General features: G+C 37.7%; 3 protein-coding genes across 8 annotated transcripts in view; all 3 read right to left on the bottom strand.

The window, feature by feature from the left end:
- LOC127802707 (phosphatidylinositol 4-phosphate 5-kinase 8-like) overlaps positions 1-2184 on the bottom strand; it is a 22878-nt gene extending 20694 nt beyond the window's left edge. For 3 of the 6 annotated variants that reach the window (XM_052338687.1, XM_052338686.1, XM_052338688.1), the window contains exons 1-3: positions 1904-2183; positions 1314-1658; positions 95-1195 (exon numbers count right to left, since the gene is read on the bottom strand). In XM_052338687.1, coding sequence (XP_052194647.1) covers positions 95-1195; positions 1314-1330 — 1118 coding nt within the window. In that variant the 5' untranslated portion in view covers positions 1331-1658; positions 1904-2183. Of the gene's footprint in view, positions 1-94; positions 1196-1313; positions 1659-1903 lie in introns of all 6 variants that reach the window. The other 3 variants (XM_052338689.1, XM_052338685.1, XM_052338690.1) reach the window with 3 other exon arrangements.
- A 1898-nt stretch (positions 2185-4082) lies between these two features.
- On the bottom strand, positions 4083-7771 carry LOC127802583 (RNA demethylase ALKBH9B-like). The gene is made up of 6 exons (XM_052338470.1): positions 7552-7771; positions 5937-6374; positions 5176-5261; positions 4766-5076; positions 4547-4618; positions 4083-4428 (listed from the first exon to the last, which is right to left on the bottom strand). The coding sequence occupies exons 1-6, from the start codon at positions 7706-7708 to the stop codon at positions 4146-4148; spliced, it is 1347 nt and encodes a 448-aa protein (XP_052194430.1). The 5' UTR covers positions 7709-7771; the 3' UTR covers positions 4083-4145.
- Positions 7772-9355: 1584 nt separating this feature from the next.
- Positions 9356-11017, bottom strand: LOC127801451 (3-ketoacyl-CoA synthase 7). Its single transcript, XM_052336627.1, has one exon. It carries the CDS (start codon positions 10739-10741, stop codon positions 9356-9358), a length of 1386 nt encoding a protein of 461 aa, XP_052192587.1. The 5' UTR covers positions 10742-11017.
- Between the last annotated feature and the right edge of the window lie 329 nt (positions 11018-11346).

The following is an 11346-nucleotide window of genomic DNA, read 5'->3' on the forward strand; positions in this document are numbered from 1 at the left end:
AGATAATACAAATGAGCAATACACTTAACTACAACTACTTACTATAATACTGATGACAACAGAAACAGCAGAAGAATTGGAACTTTCTGGTTACCTGATACCAAGTTGCAAATTAAGCATCAGATAATGACTCTTACGACCTTCAAAGATGTCCACACATGACCTCCTTTTCACTTTGTTGGAATGAAACTTACTCTGCTGTTTATTTTTGCGTAGTAGTTCTGTTCTTTTTCTAACCCTCTCTTTAATCAAAACTCCTTGCATGTATTCCCTTTCAAAAAATATGCTGGTATCATCCTGCACATCGTACTGTCCTCTGTTGGAGGAAAGAGATGAGACGCACGAAGTGTCATGAGATGAAAACTCTCTGGTGGAATCATAAAGGCTTGAAACTTCGTCCAATGATATAGTCCTCTGTGATATTTGACCTGGACCTCCTGGAAATCTTTTCGTAGAAATCTTTTCCGAAAGACTGCGCTTGACAGTTGAACCCACAACTCTGGACTCTTTGGAATTCAAGGATGAACTATGAAAGAGTAACCTTTTCTTCTTTCCTTCATGCCTCTTTCCCTCATGCCCGCCAAAGCTAGATAACCTTCTTAGGGATGGAAGTTTGCTTCCAGCAGGATAATATGTCCCTTGACCATCCTTCAGGCCCTTGGTCCATGTGCCAAAATAGTAACTCCCATCTGCAAATCTATAACAGCCTGACCCATGTCTCAATCCATTCAACCAAAAGCCATCGAAAAGGTCACCATTAACCCATGTCATAACCCCTCTGCCATTAATTATTCCAGCTTTCCAGTTTCCAATATATGTGCTACCATTACTCCAAGCGTATTGACCACTGCCTTCACGTATTCCCTCTTTCCATGAACCATCATAAACATCTGAATTGCAATATTCTTTTCTTCCAAGCCCATGTTGAATGTTCATCCTCCAGGCCCCTTTATAACTAGACCCATCAGGACTAATAAGAGTGCCAAATCCATGAAGGTAATCCCCAGAAAAATCACCCTCATAAGTTGCACCTGATGACCAAAAGATTTTGCCTTTCCCAGTCATTTTTCCCGCTTCCCAATCACCTTCATAAACTGTTCCATCTGGCCAAGTATACTTTCCTTTTCCATGAGGAAAGACCCCCTTGAAATTACCAATATAGACGTCTCCATTTAAGAGAACCTTCTCACTGGACCTGAAAATAAATCATGCTTATCACAAATGCATTAGTGTATTATATTGAATAATCATATGGAACAACTGGCCTACTATAGCAAGCACATAAAATACAGATAACAAGGAATGAAGAACACCTTTCACTGCTTCCCATGATCCCAACAGGATAACTAGCAGTATTTGATTAGTTTCAAAGTCCTCTTAATAGGGACACCATGCTTCTTAGCCTTGAGCAATGGCAGAGAATCTCTTCTGCGTTGAATTGCAATGCTCTGAACGATGAAAACAATTTGGTTCATGCCGTGAAAGGAGAAACCAAACATCCAAAGAAATGACGGCCATAACTCAAGCAAAGTACCAATCCGACCGTTGACCAGGTAATTGCGCGGTTTTGTGCTATTTATCTTCTTCTTAGTTTTCCTGAAAGGCAGAGCCACTGGATCCTTTGTCTCCTTTGATCTCTCCAGAGTTCAACAGAGAATCTGTTCATCAATACAGCATCTAGATTTCAGATGGAAATACCATAACACCAAGAACGATTACACGTAAATAAACTAAAAGATTATGATTCAAAATACAGCAATGGAAATCATTTGAACAATGATGATATTACTCATTTCTGAATCAATTCGGTAACATTTGTCAATCTTCAATTTTTGATCTTATTCCAGTTCAATACAGTGATCAGAATATTCAAAATTACAGAGAATATAAAACACCAGCTCACCTGCAATAGATTACTGATCGGATGTAACCGAACATATACAAGATTGAAACCCTAGAATTGGCCAATGCCAGCGTCCGAATCCGTTTGGAAACCGACAGCAGCAGTTATCAACTCTCTCTCTCTCTCTCTCCAAAAATCTGACTCTGTCTCTCTCTCACTCTCCAAAATCTTCGTCACTGTCTGGCCCCGCTACTGTACCGTTGCCGTAAATGCTCATCCGAAAAGAGGGAAAAGAGTAAGGAAGGCCCAGAGAAGACAGATCAGGATCGGACGCGTGGGGAGCATGCAGGTGGAAGTCCAGATTTTGACATTGATAATGGGACCCACAGCCGTTTATCGGGTGGGATTTTAGCGAAGATGTACACTATTTTTTACATCTTGGACTACATAAGGGATATTATAACCAAAATACTTTGTACCTCTCCATATGTCTCATGCATTTCTATGCGCCTCATGAAAAATATTTTTGTCATTAGTATACTTTTGTGTAGTTTAAAGTGTCCACAAAAGTGTATCACTAGCATTATTCTTGCAAAAGCAGTGGTACGGGCTGTAGACGATAAGGCCGCCTTTGAACTATCTGCCACGTAAAGCATAACTGTCGTGTTGGGGAAGGGGGCTGGGATTCGGTGCGGCGATTTGCATAGCTGACACGACAGTGGTGGGACTCTGTCTGTCTGTCTAGCATCAGCTGGACCCACCTTCATGTGCCATGTGATGCGAGTGCACCAGCTCTGGGTGCTTCCGCCGCATGGCCTCCTGCGATTGACTAGTTGTCAAAATCCGATACAATTAGTATTTTTTTATTATTTTACAAGATAAAAATAACTCAACGTGCATATAAAATTAAAATAAATTATGATTTAACTCGGTAGAAATTTGTAAAATTTTAAGTTAGATAATAAATTTACCGATTTCAACTTTCAAAAGATTAAAGACATAACTATTTTCTTTTCAAATCTTCATAATATTAATTTTAATTTCAAGAATACCCTTGCCTTTTGTAAACCTTTATCACTCTCAAGCACATTCGTCGTAATCTTTTTTCCATTCCCCCTTGTTGCACTGTTATTCAATGTTTGGTGCCACTGTTAGTTCACAACTTTGATTATTCAGTATTACTGTAGATCCACAAATACGAATTACTAGTTAAATTGTCGTCAATTCACAAATACAAATCGATGTTTCCATGCTCGCTTGCTCGATGTTGCTGTTTCTTTGCAACACAAATTGATTCATAGCTTTAATTGCTCAATGTTGCTATCAATTCAACTTAAAGAGGTATACAATTTCGTATGTTTATTCTTTTGCAATTTATTTGTCTATTTCTTTTTTTGCAATTTTTTGATCTAATTTAGTAATTCCTATTGGCCATGGCTAGCTTTGTTTTTTCTTTGTCTACTTCCATTAATTTGATTATTGTTGACTTTTTAAATTTGAAAGTGAATTATTATTGATTTTCTTAAAGAATTAAATGTTTATTGGTTTCCTTAATTTGATAGTAAAATTTAAAAAATATTTTTAATTTGAAAGTGAATTATTGTTGATTTTATTTTACGATTCAATTTTATAAACTTTCTTTCAATTTTATTGTAAAATTTTGAATTAACAACCTTACTCTTAACCAATTATGATTATTCTAAAATTAACCGACTATTTGCGTGACATATATGTAGACATAATTTAATTTGTATATATATATATATGTAAAATGATAAATTATAATATGACTGTCTATCTGACTTTGCTTTTATAAAAGAAAATAGGAAGACGTACAAGATGCGGATGAACAAATGATTAATAAATGATTAACAAACAAAATGGGGAGGAATGAAGGCCGTCCACTCAGACCATCACATAACACACATAATGCGGATGAGTTGGCTGACTCACTGCAAGCTTTTGGCTTTTGGCTTTTGGCTTTTGCCGTCCAATTATAATTCCATTGCCATTTGCCAACAAGTTTTAGGTAGCCTAAAAGAAAGATCCACCATTCCTGTTTTTTAACCTTTTCAACAAACAGCTTGGTTGAAAGCCAAAGCTGTAGGTGTAGCCATCTTCATAAAGAGAAAACTATAACGAAGCAAACAAAAATATTTCTTTGTTACATGGGGTTGTATGTCCACCCCCCCCCCCCCCCCCCCCCCAACCCCCCTTAAAATTTAGTGAATCCCTGAATAGATAGCTGATCTCCAAACTCTCACCAGCAGCAACAACGGCTCATCATCGTCTCAAACTACTCCTACTTCCTCTTGCCTCTCTGCCTATTCCCAGGGTTGGAGCTCCCAAGTGGAGGGAAATCACCATGACTATAACTATTAGTGTTAGTAGTAGTAGTGGTGTCAATCATAGAGGCATTCCGACCCATCATGGTTGTTTTCTTCTCCCACTCCTCTTGCTGGAAGGGCAACTTGAACTTGGTTGACGAATGATTTCCAAGTGGCTTTATCCCCATGAGATCTGGATCCGGTGAGTAGCTGTACGGGCGTCTGCTCTCATCCATTTTCCTGAAGGTGATGGAGATCCTGCCCCAAACAAAATATTTATAATTGTTAAATATAATTAAGGATCATCTTCATATTCTTACAGCTCCCACGCAACAACATATACTCCATTTTAGTCACGAGCAAGAAAATACCATACCTTCTTGCCGGGACACCCGGAACACAGTGTTTCGCTATGTCAGCTGCATTCCCATTTAGAACCAGCACCGACCTGGAATGAAATGAAATAATTTACAGGAAAAATTTATGTCAGCTGTGAAAAAATACAAAGGAAGTTCACGTGCATTCAAGTCAGCAATGAACATGACCAGAAAAACTAGCATTCACGAGTCCAAGATTAGAGCATCAGATGCCATACCCGAGTGGCAAAGGTATAGATATCGGGCCAGCAAATTCCCCCGGGCCAACAATGTTCAAATTTACACCAAAGAGGATATTGCACTCTGACAAGAACGACACAGTGCAAAAGGGTCGAAGGAAGTCGTGGTTATCAATATGAGGCGGAATGCAATCCCCTTCATCATAGATATTCACTATACAACTATCTGGAACACAGCTTGGAGGCAAAACATGCCACCTGACCAGCCTCCTGATCATTTCCTTGAATAGGGGAGGTAGAGGATCAACCTCCTCGTCTCTAACTATACCTGGGGGATTCCCTTTTTTGTCCTGTGAAAAGCATGAAAGTACACACATCAGCTAAACATACTAACTGTTTAACAGCAAACAGTAAGAGCAAGTAATAAAGGTCCAAATCCAAAATATTACCAGTGCATAGTTGTAACAGCAACCAAATTGCATTGTCACGCGCCCTTTACCTCGCATCCACTTATGTGGTTCCGAATATGTTCTCGCTGCAACATGTTTAGAAGGGAAAATGAACAAACAGAAGGAACACAAATTCACGCTCTGAAACATGAGTAATATGTACAGTAAGATGCAGTTGTCCATCTGAAAGTTAATAGATTGACGAGCAGCAGCATTAGGGGAGTAAATGTACTAACCATGCCCCAAATAATTAATTATATGATGTCATTTTCTAAATACTCAATCTTATTAGTTTAATTGACACTTGGCATGTCTATTCTATGACCAAAAACGATACCTCCTATGAAAAACATTCATCTATTTATTTCATTTCCAGGGAACATTCAAGATTGAATGATTACATTATTTAGAAGTTTATTTCAACTAGTTGTTAGAGAAGGCAATGTATTTAATGGATGGGTCTCTTTAATTTATGCTAGCTAAGCAAGTATGCATGACATATATGTCTCTAAAAAGAAACTTCTTCGGCATCCGTCTTGTATTTTTCGAAATAAAGAATACTATGAATGCAAGTCAAACAAGCTGCCCCACTTTCCTTTGCCGTTTCTGTTTCACTAGCTAACTTTGCATGTACTTCATCATAAGGTGATGGAATAATATAAACATTTGAAATAAGATTATGTTGCATTTGTACTTTAGCCTCGCTTTTAATTTCGGCAAAACTCAGATACGTACAGAAACTGAGGTTTTGGCATACATACCTCGAAGCTGACCACTCTGCCCCTTGCGCTGTATACTGTAGACGCACTCCACAATCATCTTTTGCTCCTCGGCATTGAACACTCCTGTGTGAAGCTCAAGTCCTCGAAGCACGTTTGTTGCCTTTCCATTAACCCGCTCCACATGAACAAAATCCTTCCTACTCCCAATTTGAGCTAACCTAACATGCTCTTTTTGCTCCTCGGACAATTCATCAACAGATCCTCTCCCAGTTCCTGAGCAAACCGATTCAGGGTTGTTTTTGGTCCATCTCCCTGAGTGAACAGATTTTGGAGTTTGGCCAGAGCGCCATGATGTTGTCTTTGTAGATTCTTCTGGACTTGTATCTGATAAATTCAACCTAGAAGATTTTTCTGACAGCACCTCTGCAGAACATTTGCCATTTTCATTTGATACAGATAATGGTTTACTGAACTTTCCTGCAGAAAGAAGATAAAAAATGTGAAAACAAATTCCTGCCTGATATTGTAACATACAGAAAATTTAAAATCAGAGGCCTTTACTCTAGTTATTCATGACATTGTCAATAGTCATAGGCTATCTGAAACAAGTTATAGCCTACAAATTAAATACTTCCTCTTGTAAAAGCAGGCAACTTTGATCTCTCGGAAAACAATGCTAAGAAAGATAAACAAACTCGAAGACCTTAAAATTTTTGTAAAGCAGAAAGAGAAGTCAACAGAGGTTCATTCTTTTTCTTCCTCCTATGTTATGTAATTCTTGGCCAAAGTCCATAATCATTGAGATTCCTCAACATATTACGAATTCAAATATAAAAGTAGGAAAGAAACATAGTATTCATAATGTCCAAATAAGTAATACCAGGGATGGATATATAAATGTAATTGTAATTATATGCATTCATATATATATTACCATAGACACAATCAACATATAATGCTTAAAAATAAAAAATTAAAAACAAATAGAAAATATACGTACCTCTTATTTTACAAAACTATTACACTTTTTTATTTTTTTTTTCTCAGTACATGAAATATTGAGAGGTCATTCTTATAAAAACTATAAATAAATTCTAAATGTCATAAGAAAAACCATAGACTGTATGCAAAAATCTTGAAAGGTATAAGGAGGTAAATGAAAAAATCTTGAAGGGTATAGGGGATAACTGAAAAATCTTGAAAAGTATATAGTGGATAAATTTAAAATCTTGAAGGCATGGGAGATAAATGAAAAACCTTGAAAAGTATAGTGGATAAATTTAAAATCTTAAAGGTATGGGAGATAAATGAAAAAAATCTTAAAAGTTAAGGAGTAAATGAAATAAATTCCTAACAACATACACGACGATAAGATTCACAACCAAATCCAAGAAAAGAAAAAATAGGAGAAAAAGAAAAAGAAAAGAAAAAATAGGAGAAAAAGAAAAAGAAAAAAAAAAAAGAAGCCCGTAAACTACTTGAATATTATATATATATATATATATACATAGGTGATATAAGCATGGTTATATCCAAGAATTCAGAACCCCAATTAAACCAGTTGTAGCACAAAAAAGAAATAGAACTTTTCCTAAACAGAAGGAATAAAAACTCGCTGAAACAAAGAAATGTGTAGAGATGAGGGGACCCGTACCATGAATGAGAGTGTGAATGCGACTCTGCAAGAGTGTTTGGCAGTGTTGACAGAACCCTTCACTCCCGCTCAAAACGTCTAAAATCTTGGCACGATCCAGAGTACTCAGCGTCCCCATCATCAAGCCATCTCCCGCGCCGGAAGAGTCTCCAGTCATCTTCCCACGTTAATTACGGCAACAAGTAAATTGACAAAATAAGAAATCAAACAGAGAGATTCTAGCTAGCTAGAAAAAGCGGCTGCAAAAGATCCTCGATCCCGATGTTTGGAAATCGTTATGATCTGATTTGTCTCTATTTATAATAGGAAAGGAGGAGTCCAAATCCCAAGTGTTGAAGAACACGGTTTCCATCTCCTTACCAAACTTGGTTTGGATTAGATGGCGGAAGATAATAATAACTGTTTCTATTTATTTTTTAAAATAAACGATAATTCGTACTTTTTTTTAAGATTAAAGATACATTTAGATTTTATTAAATCACATAAATAAAAATTAATATCCATTGTTTCTATTTATTCCCTCTCCAGTGAAAGATATTTTTAAATTTTTTATGAATATTATTTTATATATTTTAATTCGATTTTCTATTAATTTCTCTTCTAATTATTAAAATTATGGTGTTAGAGAAAATAGTGTACTTAGTTTGCCTTCTTTAAACTTATATACTTTTATATTTAATTGATTACAAATAGCACTAAACGTCACTTATATTAATGGCTAATCTGTCCTAAATATAAAAATTGAAAAACTTATTTACCTCTTATATTTGGCACGTCTTTTTTTAAAAAAATCATAATTATTGATGTATTGAAAATTAAGTTTAGTAAAGGAAATGTTTAGTCCCAATAAGAGAAAGAGGTATATACCTCAAAATTGGGGAGTTTATATAGGTCGTAGAGTTTTTTTTTTTTTTTTTTAAAAAAAAAGATAATCTTAAATCTCAAAAGACTAAATAGTCTATGGGAGACCCAATAAAAATAAGAAATAATCGAAAACTCAAGAGATTATTCAATTTTTAGAAAAATTATTGACGGTCTAAAAAATAAGACTAACAAGAAAGATTCCTAGAGAATAGAAGATCTCTTAGAAACACCTATTTTTTTTGCAAGGAAATCTCGAGCAAAACACATAATAAATTTTGATGTTTAAAAATCTCCTCAAGAATTTTAAAAAAGATAGGCATTATTCATAAAAGTCATAATCGTAGTAAATATCGAAATACTTATTATGAATTTCAAATTTCACTATAAATAGATGAACTCTCGTTACAAAAAATGTATGTTTCTAATGCTGACTTTAATACTATTTACAAATCTTATATAAATTCAAATGTCTAATTTAAAAATCAGAGTATTCATATGTAGACTATTCTATACTTTTTTATTGTATTTTATTTTATAAAATTCAAAATAGTTTGATTAATTTTTTTTTTATTACAAATCTATTATTATGTCATAGCAACAATAATATATAATTGAATATGTTGAGATATAATAATTTAATATATATATATATATATATTCACACACATACATTATTTGTCATTTTGTAAGTATTTTATAACTTTCTATTGTTAATAGTTCGAGGCAATAAAAATAATTTGAATGACTCTTAAAAAATTAAAATATTATGTTACCTAATATTGTGTGTATTTTTAATAAAAATTATACGATAAAATATTTTTTTAAAATAAAATAATTTTAAAATTTTAAAACAGGGAGGTGGGTGGCTCGTGTGGCAAGGCCCACTTGGCCCGTTGGGTAGGTCCAGACCCCTTAAGGATGTAGATGTGTCGGCCCATCATCAATGATCAAACACTCGTGGGATCTCTACAGGATACAAATGGATTCTATCGGACCATGCATTTCTTACGCCGTGCCCTTGCATTTGGGCAGCATCATCGTCGTCGTCGTCATCATCAAGCTTCCAGATGCATTTCCACACTGCACTGTTACACTTGAAGCCACTCCCGAACGCAATTTGCCAAACCTGATCCCCCTTCTTCACGCTGCCCTTCGCCTCTAGGTAGCACAGCTCGTACCACACCGACGAAGACGAAGTGTTCCCAAATCTGTACAACGTCATCCTCGATGCTTCCGTGTCTTCCTTGCGCAGCCTAAGGCTGCTCTCCGCCGCCGCGATCACAGCCTTTCCGCCCGCATGAATGCAGAAATGGGCAAAAGCCTTCTTGAAGTCCGGCACGTAGAGTTCCCTGCGCATCAGCAGAGACCATCCATACTTGAGCTGCTCGGAGTAGGGCAACACCAGGGGGCCCAATCTTGATATGTTCTTCCTCAGAGCATGGCCGGCGGCTCCAAGTAAATCCCTCGACAGCGAGACGCCGACCCGCCCGGATTCGTCGGGTTCTTGGACCACCGACTGGTAGGCTTGATCGTCGGACCCCAAGTGAGTCCGGACCAGGTGTTGGAGCTTGTATTTGGCTCTTGGCCTGTCACGCTTCTTGTTCGACAACAGAAGGGCCACTCCCCCCATCCGGAACAGGGTGTTGGCCAAGAGCATGGACTTGTTCTTGCCCAGGTAGCCATTGGGCGTGATGACTTCCATGCTGAGGACTAGGGCGGTGGAGTTGTTGTGGACTTTGAGAAGGTCCTTCGCCAAGCTGACCGACAAGAGCCCGGCGCTGCAGCCCATTCCGCCGAGGCTGACGCTCTTCACATCGCTTCGGAATCCGAACCTGTTTACGATTCGGGCCGTGATGGACGGCGTCGGGCAGAAAAGGCTGCAATTCGATACGAGAACGTCTATGCTGTTGGGGCTCACGTCGTGTTTGGAAAGCAGCTCGTCCACAACTGTGAAGAGAACCGTCTCTGTTTCTTCCAGAGATGACTTCAGAGAGAGATCCGGAGGGATTTCATGGGCTGCAAGAGGCATGCACGATTCGGAGCCAATGCCCGATTTGGTGCTGACTTTTTGCTGGAAATCGGTGGCGTCTCTTTGGAGGAATTCGTTGAGTTCAGACTGTTCGATGAAATGGGCGATCGGGACTCGCAAGTGATCCGGCGGGAGGTAACAGCAGAAATCAATGAGGTAAACACAGTTGGGATCGGTACAGAAACAGTAAGCAGCTAACATGATTAAAGCTGCCATTGCAGCAGCAGCAGCTAGGTGGTGATGAGTGGCGAGGGAGCACAGAGCATCTCTAATGGTGATGGATGATGATGGGTCCATGAGAGAAGGTAACAATGATGATGATAGTGAAGTCCTCAGACAGAAGAACTGGTGATGATACAACAGTAAGAAGATGATGGTTAAGTCTGTGAGAAAGCAGAGAATTTTTTTTCTAATGAATAATTCCAGCAATACAAATTAAGTTGAAGTTATGCTCATGTCATGTTATTATTTGTCAAGGAAAGGAAACCTTAGCAGGGGATCACAATATTTGCATGCACAAACCACTGTATTAATTCATGCCTAATCACCTCAACAAACCTTCATCTGATTAGTAGTGTTTCATAGTTTTACAACTCCCTCAAGTTGTGCTTTGCTCTGCTGACACCTCTAGAATCTAAATAGGCAAATGATATTATTAACACACTAGGAATTTGATGCTAGCACACCATATACAATTTTGGAAAAGGCAAATACATCCTCAAATGCTCCACCCACTACAACTCTTAATGCACCCTCTCCCCACCTCACTATCATCAATCGCCAGCGCTCCCCACCAGACGACTTTAGTTTCCGGCGTAGTTACTACGCCTGTAGCAAGAAGACCGAGAGGGGGAGCGGGAGGGGGGATGGTTGTGTGGGTCAGAGCTAGGTAGGAAAAGAGA

This window comes from Diospyros lotus, chromosome 5, assembly GCF_014633365.1.
Source record: "Diospyros lotus cultivar Yz01 chromosome 5, ASM1463336v1, whole genome shotgun sequence".
In the NCBI taxonomy this organism is placed as follows: domain Eukaryota; kingdom Viridiplantae; phylum Streptophyta; class Magnoliopsida; order Ericales; family Ebenaceae; genus Diospyros; species Diospyros lotus.